We start from the raw sequence: 18,604 nt of genomic DNA, 5'->3' as shown, positions 1-18,604 counted from the left end.
TATGATACAAAATGTTTAGAAAATTAGAAGCTTCCAATTGGGGGACAGGAGAAATAAGTGAAGGGGATTAACAGGTTGGAAGCTTCTAATTACAAAATAATAAGTCATGGGCATGTAATTTACAGCATGGGGAATTAGTCAATATTATTGTAATAACTTTGTATGGTGACAGATGGTAACTAGACTTATGGGGGAGATAATTTTGTAATGTATAAAAATATCAAATCACTATGATGTACATCAGAAACTGATAGACTGTTTTATGTCAATTATACTTCAATTAAAAAAGAAACTTCCTCTGCCCCCAACCCCTCACCCAACTCATGCTCTCTCTCTTTTGCTCTCTCTCTCTGACCAAATAAATAAATAAAATATTTTATTTATATATATATAAATGTAAATTATATATAATGTAATTACATATGATATACAATGGCATTATGTATAATATAATTATATATCACATATAGTTATAAATTAAAGATTTTATTTATTTATTTGGTCAGAGAAAGAGAGAACACAAGTAGGGGGAGCGGCAGGAAGAGGGAGAAGCAGGATCCTCGCTGAGCAAGGGAGCCCCATGCAGGACTCAATCCCAGGACCCTGGAATCATGACTGGAGCTAAAGGCAGACTCTTAACTGACTGAGCCACCCAGGGGTCCCAGTAAATAATATCTTTTTAAAAAATGCTTAAAGCAGTATCAGTAATCACTCTAAAATATGTTAACAGTAGTAGTCTATAGACAATGGGCCTACAGATGATTTTTGTTTCTTTCTATTTTTTTCATCATAGTTCAACTTTTCTAAAAACAACACTTACACTTTTACAAAGAAAAATTAACATTGCTTTTTAAATGGTTACAATGATAACCACTTAGGAAAATACTTATGATGAATTTAAGTATGTGATAATTATAACATGTTTTAAAAAACTATGCCCAGGTCAAAAAAAAAAAAAAAAAAAGGAAGAAAGAGAGAAGGAAAGAAAGAAAGAAAAAAGAAAGAAAGAAGACTAGAATAAAATGCATCAAAATGAGTTATTATGAGATTATGTACAACTTCTATTTATTTGTCAAAAGACTTACATTATTACACATATGATGAAAAGAAAGAAAAATATATCTTTTAAATGTGAGTGAAGTTTTTGGCTAAGAACACTCCGCCAAACTCTCTAAGCTATTTCTTTCCCATTTGAATCAATTTGTTGAAAATTAATTCTCAAGTTTGGCATGCAATTTGCTTATTGGAGTTTTTCCAGCTTAGATACCAATAATCTGGTTGCTAAGAGAGACTTTTTAGAAATCAACCTTCAAACCTGATTATGATCATAGTTACCTTTTAGTAAATGAACTTTTATTTTTAAGCAAGGGGTCTGGGTAGGTGTACAAATGGACCCACATACACTCACCATATTTTTGGGTGAGGGACAAAGAAAGAAATCTTTCTGTTATTGACATGGGCATCTGAGTGGAGGCAAGAAAAGTTTAAAGCTAAACATTTCGAGGACAATTTCATGATTTGTCCCATAGCAAATCTATACATAAAAGATAATGATGTAACACCTTAATTAATTAGGACTCTTGAGCAGAGAGTGTAGGGACTCAGAGAAAAATAAACTGAAATGAAAAGCCTCTTTTAATAAGGATTGGTCAGGGGGTGCCTGGGTGGCTCAGTTGGTTAAGCCTCTGCCTTCAGCTCAAGTCATGATCTCAGGGTCCTGGGGTTGAGCCCCGCATTGGGCTTTCTGCTCAGCAGAGATCCTTCTTACCCCTGCCCTTCTGCCTGCCTCTCTGCCTACTTGTGATCTCTCTCTGTCTCTCTGTCAAATAAATAAATAAAATCTTAAAAAAAAAATAGGAATTGGCCAGAAACCCTTTCCTGTTCCCATCCTTAAGAAAAACCTTTCTACAGGGGTTTTGGTCAGTAGTGAATAAAACTGCAGATACACAGAATTCCCGATGGTGAAAAATGGACTTGCCCTTGTGGATCTCCTCAAGTTTAGGGTTCATTCTTTCTTCTTCCATTTCATTCCTCAAGAAAAGGAGAATGGTGCAACAGAGGAAAGACGGGCTTTGGAAACTAATCTGAGTTTAACTTCTGGTTCTGCTGCTCATCACCTCTGTATGCATTAGCTGGTCATCCTGAACTCTTATTTATTTATGTTTAAAATAAAGACAATAGTATTACCTGGTAGCTCAGTAAGAAAAAGAGAAAAAGCACCTCACATCATTTTGGCTTCATTGATAGATACCCAATAAGGACTTATGATACTTTGCTTCTCTCAGCTTGGTATGGATATACATTTCCCTGGGAGGCAAAATGCATTATGTTTTATGAGTTCTTTCACCCTTTATTATCTAAATTTTTCTCAGCTTCTTTCCTGAAAACATGTTTCAAAAAGGAGAAGGAAAAGTTGAAGATATTTTCAGATGGAATGAGGCTGGAAAAGGAGAGCTTCTGGACCACTCCATGCTGTTGCCTTAGAATAAACTTGAAAGAGTTATGTTCTGACCTATTCCAGACGTTTCTGAGGGCAAATCAAAGACATTCACAAAGAATGTCCCAAATCATTGGTCTGAAGTAAACAGGAGCTTTCAATAATTTATTCAGTCAAGCACCTTCCATGTGCCAAACACTGTCCCAGTGCTGGGATACAACAGTGAACAGAGTGGGAACAATCCATGCTCTTCGGGAGGTCACATTCTCAAAGCAGGAGACAAACAGTAACTATGAAAAACAAATGGAATATCCAGTCTTCAGATAGAATGGAAAAAATACAAACCAAAGAGGGATTGGATATTCCAGGGGTGCCGTGAAGGTGCTATTTTAAACAGTGTGGTCAAGAAAGGCTCAAAAAATAAATAGGTGACATTTAAGCACAGATCTGAAGTCAATGAGAGAGCAAGCTGTGAGTGAAACAGCAAGTGCAAGAGTCCTGGGGCAAGACAGTGCACAAGATGACTCAGAAACACCAAGCATGCCAGAGTGTCTGGAGCAGAATGAACAAGGAGGAGGGCAACAGGACAGGAGGAAGAGCAGTAACTGACCACGACCTATCAGCCATTATCTGAACTTAGTTTTTCACTCAAATTGGTAATAAGAAGATACCTATAGTAGGTAATGAGGAAGAGAAAGTACATTTTGGGACTCATGTTTTGAAAAGAGCACTCTGGTGGCTGTTTTAATAATAGACTATAGTGGGGCACCTGGGTGGCTCAGGTGTTGAGTTTCTGCCTTCAGCTCAGGTCATGATCTCAGGGTCCTGGGATCGAACTGTCATCTAGCTCCCAGCTCAGTGGGAAGCCTGCTTCTCCCTCCCCCTCTGCCTGCTTGTGTTCCCTCTCTCACTGTGTCTCTCTCTGCCAAACAAATAAACAACATCTTTGGAAAAAAAAAAAAAAAGAATAGACTGTACTGGGCCCAGGGCAGAAGCAGAAGCACTCTGGAGACCCCTACAATATTTGGGGTAAGAAATGACAGTTACAAGGATTTGAGAAGAGATTTTATGGAGATGCAGCTGGGCTTCTTATTTATTTTACTGATCTCCTCTTGGGAGAGGGCCAGGAACAGCCCTGGTTGAGCAAGAATCTGGAAACCGAACCCACTGGGATGAAAAGGAAACCAAGAACATTCAGGAAAGCATGGGCAGCACAACTAAATTCTAGACTGGGTTCCAGACTATTCCCCACCCTGCTCTGGAGGAGAGTTCTTGGTTAGGTTCAGGCTGGATGGTCAGCCGGACTCATATACCCTGAAGACCATCTTCTGGGACGCGATGCTTCTTGCTCTGGAAGAACCTCTGTTGTAATCTCTGGGACTTCTCTTTCCTCTGTCGTCTCCCTCTTTGTTAGATTATTTCTTCTCTGCCCTCCCCTCCATTGGGCTGGAGTTGCATCAAACTCAGAGAAGACCCCTTTCTGGAGAGATCTGGAATAGCAGCTTAATCTAGGCTCTTTTCGAGGCTTTGGTGAGTAGAGCCTTTTTGTTCCTGTATTCCTCTTTGTACACCTTTTCTTGCCAAAAGGATCATAAAATGAAAAAGGACATGTTTCAGTCCAGGGCTCCTGAGGAGCAATCACTACTCATGGACCATCAGGGGGGTCATGGCACTCTTTCAATTTTCACCATGTGAGATTGAACTTCATCAGAAAAGTTGAAACCATAAGCTCTGTGTTGCTATTTCCCAAATATGTCCACCTCTGAAGAGTTTTGCAGCTAAAGACAGTGTCAGTTTTCAATCTGAGATTCTTCTAGTCAATACATAGTCACCTGACCTGTACAGAAAGTTAAATGTATCACCCTTTGTACGGGTAAATAATGAAGGCAACCTAAATGTCCACCAGCAGGAGAGGACCAAGTATAGTCACACCATGAATGTGCAAGGGAGAGAATAAATGAGCCAGAACACTACGGACTCGAGCAAATCTCCAAAGCAACATTCCCCACTCTGTCATCAAGAAAGAAACTACAGGGGCACCTGGGTGGCTCAGTGGGTTAAAGCCTCTGCCTTCGGCTCAGGTCATGATCCCAGGGTCCTGGGATCGAGCCCCACATCAGGTTCTCTGCTCAGCAGGGAGTCTGCTTCCCTCTCTCTTTCTCTGCCCACCTCTGCCTACTTGTGATCTCTGACAAACAAATAAATAAAATCTTAAAAAAAAAAAAGAAAGAAAGAAACTACAAATGGTGTTAAAATACGATTCCAATTTTACAAAGAGTCAAAGCTTGCAAAACTAGGCCATGCATTGCTAATGGGTAACTAAACATAGCAAAGGCTAAAATGATATGTGGAGTAACATCGAATTCAGATTAGTAGCTACATCTGAGGAGGAAGCTCATGGAGAAGGGTATCCAGGGACTTGGGTCACTCATGCAATGTTTCTTTTCTTAAGCAGGGGGTGAGTTGCATGGGTGTTCTTTCTATCATGATAAATACTGGGGGCTTGAAAGAATATATTTTTTAAGGATTTTATTTATTTGTTTGTTGGTTGGTTTGTTTTTCAGAGAGAGAGAGAGAGAGAGGGAGAGCGAGCATGCACAAGCAGGCAGAGTGGCAGGCAGAGGCACAGAGAGAAGCAGGCTCCCCGCTGAGCAAGGAGCCCAACGTGGGACTCAATCCCAGGACCCTGAGATCATGACCTGAGCTGAAGGCAGTGGCTTAATCAACTGAGCCACCCAGGCGTCCCTTGAGAGAATATTTTAAAAGTCATCTGTATTGTAAGATTTTTTTTTTCCCTCCACTGGAGCTCAAAGCTCTTCTTATTTTGATTAAAGCAGCAATGTTCCTGTAAACAAGTGTACCGCTCACGACTGCTCTGGACTTATGGCCAGAGGGGTAAAGGCAGCTCTCGTGATTCATTCTAGATCCCGTCCTGCTCTCTAGGCCCAGGGGTCACAGGCAGGACCTTAAAGTCCAAACTTAAGGTGGTAAACATGGCACATGAGCCTAGATATCCCCCCACCTCTTGCAACCCGGACTCAGTCGCCAGAAACGCTGAGGTTGGCAGACAGAAAGGCTGTGAGGATTCTGTTACCTGACCACTTGTTTATTCTCCCCCTTCAAGTTATTTGTTTCTTTGTTCTGGAATTAAGTTTTCCCTTCCTCTCTCCTGGTCACCCCCTTCAGGTTTCAGCTTAACCACTACATCTGCAAAAAAACCTTCCCTGGCCAATGCTGCCTCATGGAACCCTGAGCTTCTCTCATTTTTGTAGGGACAGAGAATGGCTATGACTCACCCCAGTCTCCCCAGGACCTTTATAGAGTCTGATAACAGTAGATACTCAAAAAATATTAACTGAATGCATAAATGAGAGAGATTGAGCTCACTGAACATCCAATGGGGAAAAGGCATGAGTCATCTGGGGACAGGGAGAGTATGGGAAGTGAATATGACCAATATGGACTGGGTATTTTCCTTTTGTTTCCAAAAGCCCTGACCACTGTGAAAATGGAAAGTAAACTCTGAAGTGGTTTTGGCCCCAAGTGTCTAGCATTAGGCAGGTTGCTTAGTCAGAACCTCCGTGTCCCCATCAATTAAATGATGCTAATTGAGCATACCCATGAACTTCAGCGCCCTGTATATTCATATATTTGTTTGTTCCCTTCCCTAGAAAATCTATAGTAAGGTGATTAGTGTAATGCTAGCAGAGGAAGACTTCTTTGCCATCTCCCCAGGGAACTGGTATCTAATTTTACAGTCCATTACTGAGGCACTTGCAGCAAAGACTCTCAGGGGACTATTTTTCTAAGAAGGTGCAAGACATGAGCTAGCAGAAGCTAACAATATAGAGAGCTACAGACAATGTTTAGATAAAAGCACGAAGAATTGAAAATTAGAACAGCCGAGAACAGTGGGATGTTGGCAGATTAGCAGGTAAAGGTTTGGGTGTATTTCTAATTATTTGACCCCAAGTCACAAAAACAACGGCTTCACTGTCTCACCACTCAGCCAACACATGCAAACACAGTACTTCAGTATATCTCTTATAAATATCAAACCAATCGTGTTACGTTCTGATGTAGTTACTAGCTAAGGCTGACAAGGATGCAAGTCCATTGGCCGGCAACATCGTCCCTTAATGGGATGGTGACTTGGCTGTTAAACATCTGAGGAAAAGAAGGGCTCTCAAGCAGGGAATGAAGCCTGACCATGCTGGGAGAAATCTGCCCTCACTCTGCAGATTTCACGTTTTGTTTGAGGAGCTAACATGTTTATATGTGCTCCTGGTGGCTAGGGGCTAAGAAAGCTGTCACCATATGGAGTCAGGCCAGGGGGGCCAGATGGTCCAGGTTCACACAACTGTTGGTGTTTCATTTATTACTCTGAGCATGTATTAAAGTTTAGTTAAATGTCCCTGTTGCCTCTCTGCTATGCTGCAAGCCATCAAAGGATAGTCTTGCTCGTTAAGCATAGATAGAACCACAGTGAGAGATTCATAGGGTACAGGTGATTCTCCCATTATGGAACGTTCTCCTTCCATTGCCAATCTTGGGGGAGCTGGATAGATTTGTATCCTTTGTCTCTATTAAGGATAAGTAAGCTTATTTATACTATCATTTTGGTTTTGATTCTGCCCTGCCTTTTGCTGGCTGTTTTCATAGTACTAATACTAGAAATCAATGACTTCTGGCACCCTTCTACAGTAGAGACATTGTCTTTAACTGATTTGAAATATGCTCCTTGTAATTTCTACACCTTGACCTTTTACCTCTAAAGTAATAAAAAGTAAGTAGTATTTTTCTCCCATAAGAGCCCTTTAAATATTTCCTTGCCCCATCTACCCTCTTCAAGACATAAAATCCTAATCCTTTAACTCCTTTTCATATTGCTAGGAATTTAAGAATCCCGGAATTTCTATGACCCTCTAAAATTGTGGTGCATAGAAATAAAAGTAAACATTTATTCTTTAAAATATTTTATGTATGTATGTATGTATTTGACCCAGAGAGAGAGCACAAGCAGGAGGAACGGCAGGCAGATGGAAAGGGAGGAAGGAAGGAAGAAAGAAAAGGAAAGGAAGGGGCACCTGGGTGGCTCAGTGGGTTAAAGTCTCTGCCTTCGGTTCAGGTCATGATCGCAGGTCCTGGGATCGAGCCCCGCATCGGGTGTGGGGGGGGTCTCTGCTCAGCAGGGAGCCAGCTTCCTACCTCCCCCCCACCTCTGCCTGCCTCTCTGCCTACTTGTGATCTCTGTCAAGTAAATAAATAAAATCTTTAAAAAAAAAAAAAGAACTACTCTTCAGAAGTTATTAACTTGATCCCTATGTATCAACAAGTATATATCTCAAAACACTGCATTTAGAAAAAAAATACATAGCAATTCCTCCTGAACACCTCATGTGTAACTAGTTTGAGGGTTTTACCTGCATTAAGTCATTTAATCCTCAGACCTACCCTTTGAAACTGATGAGATTATTATTAAGAGGAACTGAAGTACAGAGAAGTCAAACGATTTTCCCAAAGCCACAGCTGTTTCTCCAGAGTCCGTGCTCTTGACGGATCTACTGAACTGACACAAAGAGGCTGCAGAACAGCAAGCACAGCCCAATACTTGCCAATATCCTTATTATGTGAAATATAGGAAAAAGTATACTAAACTCACAATTAGGCTGCCTTGGCCAGGAAGTTCACAGCATGACAGGATTGAGAGGAGACCAGAAAGCCCTTCAGCAACATCTTTAAAGTTGTGTTTCTTTTTAAATGGATGGAACCACAGCTACAAGACGGGACAGCCATACATTTTTTTTTTTTTTATTCATTTGACAGACAGAGATCACAAGTATGCAGAGAGGCAGGCAGAGAGAGAGGAGGAAGCAGGCTCCCCGCTGAGTAGAGAGCCCGATGCGGGGCTCGATCCCAGGACCCTGGGATCATGACCTGAGCCGAAAGCAGAGGCTTTAACCCACTGAGCCACCCAGGTGCCCCCAAAAGTTGTGTTTCTTTTTAAAGAAGCAGTATGTTAATTTGTAATTTTTGAAACCATAATCATACATGAAAGACAATGAAAGTGAACTTGTCGAAATGTTAACAGTGGCTGATGTGGATGAGGGGAATATGGGTAGTTATTTTTCTTGCACTTTGATACACGTTTCAATTTGAAGGAAAGAAGGAATACCTAGTGACAGATCCCTTTCCCTCAAAGAATAGGAGGATGGGGTCATGATATTTTTATTAAAAAAAAAAAAAAAGACTCCAGAAGTATTCAGATGTACTGGGACAAGAGTATCTGTCAGAGGTGTGGGGTGCCAGAGAGAGCTCATGGCTGGCAAATTCAGAATCCGATCACCCGCATACATCAGCTGTGTGACCTTGAACAAATGGCTCAGCCTCTCAGAACCACTTCCTTCACACAAAATATAGTAATACTACCTCCACCAGGTTGAATGGGGACCAAATCAAGGATCCTCTGTGCCTGCTTTATCAGCTACTATGGTTCCACAGACACCAGAATTCAATTTTCTATCTTCCCTCAACACTTTAATAAATTTAATTTAACTCTGTATTTTGCCAGTCTGTTAAGGGTAGAAAGGATGCTGTACTATACAATGTCTAGGGCAACTTCTGAAATATATTTGGAAAAAAGTGCAACACACACTAACAAGAAACCCTTCACCAATCCCGATACAGTGACCTCTGTTTCCTCCTCTGTGAATGTGTATAAAAATCCACTTACTGACCAGAGCAGTTGAGTTTTGAATAATGCTTTTAAATGTTCACCCAGAGTACACACACACACACACACACACACACACACACACACACCCTCAGGGTGCATTTTATCTAGTCCTGGTAATTTAGTTACTTGTGGTTTATTTATTAGGTTGAAAACATCCTGTTAATTTACTATTATTTAATTTATTAACTGATTAAGGCCTGACCTCTCAAGGGGAAAATGCTGATTAACTGTATAATACAAAGGCTAAGATGTTTCATAGGAGCGTCTTACAGATACATTCTTCCTTCTGAATAGTTCCTCATTCAGAGAGTCCTCTTGCCTCTCTTCTCTATGTTCATTGTTTGCTCTCATTCAGGCAAACATTCCCCTACCCACCCCCACCTCCTTTGGAAAGCCAGGTTCAACATTTTTAAAAACAGACTTTATTTTTTAGATAGATTTTCGATTTATAGAAAAATTAAGAGGATAGTATGAAAAATTTCCATATACTCTGCATCCAGTTTTCTTATTACTAATATCTTATGTCAGTATGGAATATGTGTTATAATTAATGCCCTAATATTGTTGCATTTTCAGAAAATAAAGACCATCCTGTATTTGAATTTTTTTAGTTCATATCTAAATTTTAGTTCATATCTAATTTTAGTTCATATCTAAATTTAGTTCATATCTAATTTTTCTGTACTAGGCTCCCATTCTAGACCCACATTACATTTAGATGTTATAATCCCTTTAGGCTCCTCCCTTGACTGACAATGCCTCACACACTTCTTGTTTTTGATGACCTTGATAGTCATAGTTTTGAGGAATATGGGTCAGGTATTTTGTAGAATGTCCCTTAACTGGAACTCGTCTGATGTTTTTCTCATAGCTAGACTAGGATTATGGTTTCAGGGGAGGAAGACCACAAAGGTAAAATACTATTTTCTTTTTCTTTTTTTTTTTTTTTAAAGATTTTATTTATTTATTTGACAGAGATCACAAGTAGGCAGAGAGGCAGGCAGAGAGAGAGGAGGAAGCAGGCTCCCTGCTGAGCAGAGAGCCCGATGCGGGACTCGATCCCAGGACCCTGAGATCATGACCTGAGCCAAAGGCAGCGGCTTAACCCACTGAGCCACCCAGGCGCCCGGTAAAATACTATTTTCATCAAGTCATATTGAGTGTTCATCTTCTTACGTGAGTCGTCACTGTTGATATTGACCTTCATCGCCTGGCTGAGCTACTGTTTGTTAGGGTCTCCACCTCCTTTCCATCCTATCCTGTTTGGAAAAAGGTCACGCTGTGCCATCTGTACTTAAAGAGTGGGGAGTGATGCTCTTCTTTGAGTATAGACTATCTACTTAAATGATTTAGAACTCTTCTGCATGGGAGATGTGTCTTTTCTCCATTGATTTATGTATTCAGTCACCAGATACAATTTTTAAAAAGATTTATTTATTTATTTGAGAGAGGGAGAGAGAGAGAGAAAGCACATGCATGAGCAGGAGGTGGGGGAGAGATCAAAAGGAGGAGAGAGAAACCCAAGCAGACTCTGCACTGAGCCCAACATGGGATGCCATCTCGCGACCCTGAGATCAGGACCCCAACTGGAACCAAGAGTCAGATGCTTAACCGACTATGCTACACAGGCACACCATGAGATATAATTTTATTAAAGAATTTGGGGTAAAAATTAATTGGTTCAAAGATATTCCTTCCTAAAATCCAGGACCAAAAAGAATGAAGCTTAATTTGCTTTGCTTCTATGAAATTTAATTTCATTCTTAATTGAACATTAAATCTGTATAAAACTGGTCTGTAGAGGAGATAAGGCTGACTGAGCTAAGATTTCTTTCCTGAAAAAACAGGCCCAGACAGGAAATGTATATACATAACAAGGCAGATAAGTACTATAGTTAAAAGTAAAGTGCTTTGGGAGCACTGCGAAGATAGTAACTTATTCAGGGAGAGCTTGATTTAAAAAAAAAAAAAAGTCTGAAACCAGGGCAGGCTTTCTGTGCCTGTAACCAGTGATTCTGAACGATTCCGATTATGAATAGAGAGCAACCCAGATAGAATGGAAGGTTTCACTAAAGTCACACAGTTGGTTAACGCCAGCATCTGAGCTGAAAATGAATTCTTCCAGTTCCGGATCCCATGTTCCTCTTGCTGCATTTTATTAGAAAACAACCCAGAAGTCTGCTATGCATTATCCAAGATGGAAACGGAATGGCATGGAAATTACCTCAAATAAGCGCAAGACTTTGGCCAGGGCACCAACTTCTTCTTTGAGTGAGAAGATCAGTGATATGGCACCATTTTGACTGGAGTTGTCTTCAATATAGCTTGTTTCCTAAAAGAAGAAGTGTTCTTGGTTAAAATGCTTTTCTGTGAAACCTCAAAGGAAGAGGCTGGCATGAACTCTCTCTTCTTGTCAAGGCTTAGAATACAGTAAGCTACATATATTCTGCATAGAAATATATAATTTCTGATGGAAAATAAGGAAGTCAAGGGATATATTATTGAATTGAATACTGACCTAAGAGCATTATTGAAAATATCATTTCAAGATTGAAATATTCAATATTTCAGCGTATGGGGAGAAAGTGAAAGGGACAGGCATGAAATATTGAATATTTCAATCTTGAAATGATATTTTCAATAATGCTCTATTATTCAATTTTAGAAACCTTTAATTATTTACTGGTATCACCAGTCATTCTATAGCTTCAAGACCTTTTAATGAGCACCTGCCAAGTGCTGGACACTATTAGGGCCCTGAGATCCAAAAGTGAGTAAGACAATGCCCCATCCTTTAGGAGCTCAATATTTGGCTTAAAAGACACATAAACCACAAAAGATCCTTAGAGGTAGTATAATGCAGTTCAAAAAGTGTTCGGGAAAACAATGAAGAATATGGTGTGGAATGTACTAAAAATGGGTGTTTGAGGGTGCCTGGGTGGCTCAGTGGGTTAAGCCGCTGCCTTCGGCTCAGGTCGTGATCTCAGGGTCCTGGGATCGAGTCCCACATCGGGCTCTCTGCTCAGCAGGGAGCCTGCTTCTCTCTCTCTCTCTGCCTGCCTCTCCATCTACTTGTGATTTCTCTCTGTCAAATAAATAAATAAAACCTTTAAAAAAAAAATAAAAATAAAAATAAAAATGGGTGTTTGAGACCAAAGACCTGGGTTGAAATTGTCTGTCTTTCAGCTACCAGCTCAAACAGTCTAGGCAGATAGCTTGGCCTTCTAAGTTTCCTCATCTGGAAACTCTTGGTAATCATAAGCTCTGTCAAAGCAGTATTCACATAATGAAAAAAAACAAAAAAGATAAAACAGTTTACATATAAAAATGAAGGAAATATATATACACAAGAATGAATTCTTGGCTTTGGCAAAGATCTCAAGGAAGCATCACACTCAGGAAACATTGTTCTGTATGCTGGGATCCAAGATATCCAATTAAAGTCACAAAATACATAAAAGTAATACAAATAATCTGTTGGAAGATGGACATCCTACACTACAAAGCAAAGTACGACAAGGATCTAGCACTTTCTACATGCATGTGACAGCAAACTAAGGTGGGATTAGGGTTGATATTGCAGGGTTTGCTGCAAACTTTAAAAATTGTATAGTCAAGTTTTATAGTAATATATAAAGTTCCATATGTGCCCACAAATCAACAGTATATACCTAAAACTAGGAAGAAAAACCCGTGCAGAACAATTACTCTCTTGTAAGAAAGCAGATGAAATCAATGAAATAGATGTTACATCAGCTCAGTAAGAAGGCTGTGTTGGACGGCTCTCCCAGTGACTCAGCATAATAAGCCTTGCATGAAAATTGATGGCCCCTACGATGAAATTCTTTTCATTCAGAAAGTTCAGATTTTCACAGAACCACACCCAAAACAGAGGTGGGGGCAAGAACCAAAATTATCAGCAGGTATAATTAGATGGAGCTTCACATGACTTGAAGATTGAACTATTCTACATCCCTAAATGGACCATGATTTTCTTTCTTGAAAAAAAGCTTTTTCTTTTAAAAAAATTCCAGTATAATGTATCATTTCTTAAGAGGCTGTAATATCCCAGGCATTATAATAAGCACTTGGTTTGGATTATCTCATTTAATTTTGATACAGTTTAGGAGGCTTTACTATCCACCAAGTGTCAGCTTTTACTGACAACAAAATGAAGCCTTAGGGCAGGTAAGTAATTGTCCACAGTTACTCAGCCAGCAATAGAGCCAGGGTAGAACCTCACACCATCTGACCACAGCCTATGTCCACCACTCACAGCTTCTTCTTGCAGGACTATGTCCTGCCTCTCCCTCTTTTAAGCCCTGCCAGAGATATGCAGAGGAGTCTCTGACGTTAGTCTTCTTCCTCCCAGAGAACATTAAGCCCTTAGTCCTTTCTGGTTTCCTTGAAAAGATGAAAGATTTCCATTTCTGATTCAATTGGCAACATTCTCTTCTGTTGGCCTCCAAGAAGAGTTACACATTCCAGTTAGACCTCAACAGACACCACCTATGACTGGGGCAATTCAGGCTTGAATGCACCTTCCTCAAGATTCCCATCACCACCACCTTCCTGCTCCTGTAGGTCTGAGTCCTATTTGACCTTCTCCAGAAATGACCCTTAGGGTTATGTCCTCCTTTTGTTCCTACTGCTACCACGCTAATCCAGCTCTTAGTGATCTATATCGATCTGGCCATAACAGACTTTTGCTTGTGTCCTTCTTCTACTCAGAATTCTTCAAAGGCTCCCCATGGCCAGCAGGATAAAATACCTCTTTTTGATATACAAGAGTACCTTGAGACCTCATCTCCAGAGGCCCGCCCACAGACACCACCTCACCAGCAAACGGGCTTTCTCCTGGTCTTTTCAGCTTCTCATTAAAGCAAACGCCATGCACCACTCTGTCTCGTCCCCTTTCAAATATCTTAGCCTGCCTCAAAAGCTCTCTTTGGGTCTCACTTCTGCCAGGAGACCTCTGTATTCCCCAGCTGAGGTGAAAAATCCCTCCAGGTTCTAGGCATTCTATTTGGCTTCTGATGCCCACATAGGACTTGCCTTACAGAGCTAGCCCTGTTTTTAGGGTTCACCCCCTTATTTTCTCCCCCTTATTTTCCCTATTTCTTGTATACCAGTTATTCAATACCTCTCTCAACAGCCTACTCTTACCCATGCCTGTCCCTTTCACTTTCTCCCCATACGCTTTCTAGATCAGAGATTTTCAAAGAGCGTTCCTTGTTTCTCCACTTCAAAATTACCTGGGGATTCCTTGTTCAAGAGCAGATTCCAAGGCCTCACCCTAACCCATTAAATTTCAGTATCTGGGGTATAGACTCTCGGAACCCACATCTTCAAAAGATCACAGATGATTCTTAACCACAAAAGATTTTGAAACCACTGATAAATGCACAGCATATTTTTCTAATTGTGACTTTTCCCAAATATGTCTGCAAACTCACATTTACCATATGATAAGGTACTACTTTTATTGTTATTAATATTAATAATAGGACTTAACATGGAATGAATACCCACTACCAGGAGCCATATTGGTGCTTTTTATAGTTAATAGACATCATCATTGGCTGCAACTACTGTTACAAGAGTCGAGTCCTCACAATAGCATCATGAAGTAGGTGCTATTATTTTGCAAGTGAAGGAATAGACTCTGCTAGGTTCAGTGAACTGTCCAAAGACACACAGCTAATGAGAGCAGAGCTTGGATTTGAACATGGGTCCAACAATTCCACAACCCGTATTCTGCCTCCCAGTGACAGACCAACTGAGACAACAGCTCCCTTTTTCCAAAATTTGAGGGGACTTAAATGAAAAGAAGCTCATGGATGTTTGTGATATGGTGTGGCCTTGTGTGGATCCTGATTGCAGCCTTGCTATGTTCATCCCACATGGGACCTTGGGCAAATCTCTCCCAGAATATATTTTTATTGGCTCATAATCTATACCTTATTTGCTTTCAAAAGGCATGTGAGTTGACTTAGAAATATGTATACCCAGGGTGGGTAAAGTAGAAAAGTAATTCAGAAACTAGATCAGAAGAAATAGGGCAGGGAAAATGAACTTTACTAACACCCAAGAGAAAGAATTTTGATCATCGGGCAATCCATTTAACAGGAGAAATATATTCCCTATGGTTGTGTCTAATAAATACACTCTGTTATCTTTGGAAAAGAGCATTTTTGAAAATTAGGAACAAAATTTAGTTAGGTATTCCTTTTGATCTTAGTGCTTTTTGGAGCCATGGTAGGGGGTTTCTATATGGGATTATATGCATAGACGTCCACAGTGGAAGACAACCACAAACAAATGTGGACATCCTTCCATGGACACGCTATAGCTCTATATTCCAGTGTATCTCTGCAGGAGGAGGAAGTGTGGGAGAGGGGTGCCCCGGGGAGTTGGAAGTGAGATCTGTGTTTGAACCCTGGTTTCACCATTTAGAGCTCTGATTTCTGAGTTTCCCTCATTTTGTATTCCACTGGCCCATTCTATTTTTCTTCATAGCTCTTTTCTTTACATGAAATTCATGTCCATCTCATTCATTTTTGTATTGTTTTTCTTACCCACTAGAATATGTTTTACTGGTGCAGAAACTCTGCTGTGCCTGGCACATAGTAGGGGCACAATACGTCTCCTGGGTGAATGAATGAACCAAATATCTATTGCAGGGTTGTCATGCCTGTTGTATGTGTAGATCACATAACCTATCACATGCTCTCCAGCCTTTTATCAGAATTACGTCCTGCATGGGCTGTTCATCTGGGTCAGGAGATTCGAGAAGGCATAAACCAAGTCTTTTTTGCAGACTGTCAGGAATCCTAAAGACTATTCTAGTCCAAACGCTCCTCCCCACCACCACCCCAGTTTTACAGATACCGAACTGAGCTTCCTCCTCCTACTTAGGTGACTTCCCCACTACACAACTTCAGTAAACAACAAAAAAAAAAACCAGAGCTCACACCTCCTCACTCCATGTCCAACATCCCTCCATGGTGTAGCTGTACCAAGCACTGTGCTTGACTCAAGTTTGTCTCTCTTGCCAGTGTTCCAGACACATTTTGTCAAGCAAACAAATTATTTCTGGCTAGACACCATGCTCCAGGAACTGTGCTAAGAGGTTTACAGACACTATTTCATTGAATTCTCATCCCAACCCAAGGGTATGGGTATTTTTATTCCAATTTTTCAAATGGACAAACCTGAGGCTTTGCAAAGTTTAACATAGTGCTTTCAATGCAGAGGTATTTCCAGGCCTGCTCTAAACCCTCCTCTCTACCCCCAGTCTTCAAGAGTAACAATCTGTGGTTCTCAATCTTCTAACTATTCTAGAAATAAAGCTTTAAGCTCCCATGTCTCCCTAACCAGATTGCTGTCCCACTTCCTCCATTGCCAATGGCACTGGAACTAAAGGATGACAGAGCCAGGATCTGTTCTGGGATCTGTCTGACGCCCATGCTATCCCTCCTCAACACAAAGTTCTGTTTACCAAGCCCTGCAAACCTTTTTCAAAGGAAAATTTTCTCACTGGACTCAAAAAAAAAAAAAAAAAAAAAAAAAAGCCAGTCCAAAGTTCTGTGGTCTCTCTTTCTATAATAAAACATCAACCATGCTCTCCTCTCCAGCCTGTTTATTCTCCAGATGGCTCTCACTAATCCTGCAGATGACACATGTCTGTAAAGTCCTGTTATCTCCCAGGGCTGGGCTTTAAGTCTGAACCCTAGAGCCTAGGAGTGTGATAAGTCAATTAAAGAATGTATTCTGCTATTTTTCACCTCAAGAGAAAGGCAACAAATCCCGAATAGAATGCACCCGGAGCATTATTCCCATCCCAAGTCACATCTAGGGTTCTCTCCCATTCCCAGTCCAGGGCTAAGCCTTGTTCATTTTCCTCTCTGTTTGATTTTCTCTTTCCCCGGGTCTGAGTAAGTCTGAGACTTCTTCAAGCCTCACTTTCTCCCAATGGTGAAAAAATGGATTCAAATTTCTTACAATTTTGCCATGTTGATAGGTGGCTGAGAGCACTTCATATGTACCACAGTAAAGCAGAGCTAGAAGAATCCCATCTCCCATTCGAGATCATTACAAACCAGCCACTTGAGGCTAGGAAAGAGAGCAGGCAGCAGAGAGGGACAGTGACTTGTCCAAAGACACACAGCTGATTGGGGGCAGCTCTGAAAGCCGGATCCCCAACCCCTAAACAGCACTCTTTCCCTGAAAGCCGCACAGGACAGATGTCCCTCCTGAGGGAAGAGCTGTCAAGGACCTGTGCTATCTGTTGCCTTCCCGGACATTTTCATCACCTTCAAATAAGTTCCGATTTCTCCATGAGTTTAAGGGAGTAGGAAACATCAACATTCCTCAGACCTTTTACCACTAGGGACCAAATTCCCCTGCCTGAGCGCTGGGCAGCATGCAGCCAGGCCAACTCTGGCTCACCTGTCCCTCAGAGAGTTTCCTGCCAGGGCTTCCGTTCTCCAGGACCACAGCGGACATGCTGGCTCCCCTCGTGAGTGAGATCTCTGGTCGGTGGCAGGCAGTTTTGCAAACAGCACGTGCTGCTGAGGTTTTTAACCTGGCGTTGGGAGGGGAGGACAGATTCCAAGGATGTTCCCTGCGAGTACTGGCCACAGTAACGCCCCCGGTAGGCGTTGTTCTAACGCAGTAGACTCCAGGTCACCCAGCGGCCCCTATCAAGGGGAAGGTGTGGCTGACGCCTGCAGGCTGGACTTGGTTGCAGGCCCTGAAAGGAGCCTGGGGCTACCTGTGCGCTGGGGATTAAGCAGGGCTGACGAGTCCTGGACTCAAGGGCACGGGCAGCGGTTTCTCTGCAGTGCAAATAACCCTGAGATCTGCTGATGAAAAGATTTTAAGAAATCATCCTTTCTTCCCCCACCCACCTCCCCATGGGAGCAGAGCTAGAATCCTGATTTAGATTTCGATCCGGGGTCAGGGGCAGGGTCCTTTCTATTAACCATTAAGCCAACTCCCTTTCTGTGCTTTGACTTCATTTCGAAAGCTACATAGTGGTAGCATTGTGAACTCTGAGCACAGCCAAAAAAAGCAAAGGTAAGAAGAGCACAAGGTGGGTTGCAATGCACTGATACGTCCTGCAGCTGTTTACATAACTGCTGAGACCGTAGAAGAGACAGGTAGAGCCACCTTGCCAGGAACTTGGGAGAATATGAATAAGAATGAGGTAATGCATTGAACATTTAGTACAGTTCTTGCCATATAGCTGAACACTCGATAAACAGAAGGTACTGTTTAGAAGGATGGGACAACCAGCAATCACAGAGGATCTCTCCTATGGGCCAGACAGTGTTCCAGGCGCCGAGGAGCAAGCAGTGAATGAAGTAGAGGATATTGCCTCCCCGGCCAGCCTGCTGTTCTGTGTGTGAGACAGATAATAAATTAAT

General features: G+C 41.4%; 1 protein-coding gene across 1 annotated transcript in view; it reads right to left on the bottom strand.

The window, feature by feature from the left end:
• The window catches only part of PAH (phenylalanine hydroxylase), a 74,565-nt gene extending 56,532 nt beyond the window's left edge, over positions 1–18,033 (bottom strand). The window contains exons 1-2 of the mRNA XM_044226764.1: positions 17,625–18,033; positions 11,398–11,505 (exon numbers count right to left, since the gene is read on the bottom strand). Of these exons, the coding sequence (XP_044082699.1) occupies positions 11,398–11,505; positions 17,625–17,681 (165 nt within the window). The 5' untranslated portion in view covers positions 17,682–18,033. The remainder of the gene's footprint in view (positions 1–11,397; positions 11,506–17,624) is intronic.
• Positions 18,034–18,604: the final 571 nt, after the last annotated feature.

The sequence above is a fragment of the Neovison vison genome, chromosome 12 (genome assembly GCF_020171115.1).
Source record: "Neovison vison isolate M4711 chromosome 12, ASM_NN_V1, whole genome shotgun sequence".
In the NCBI taxonomy this organism is placed as follows: Eukaryota; Metazoa; Chordata; class Mammalia; order Carnivora; family Mustelidae; genus Neogale; species Neogale vison.
The sequence above is the reverse complement of the archived record's forward strand: the minus strand, read 5'-3'. Positions and strand labels throughout refer to the sequence as shown.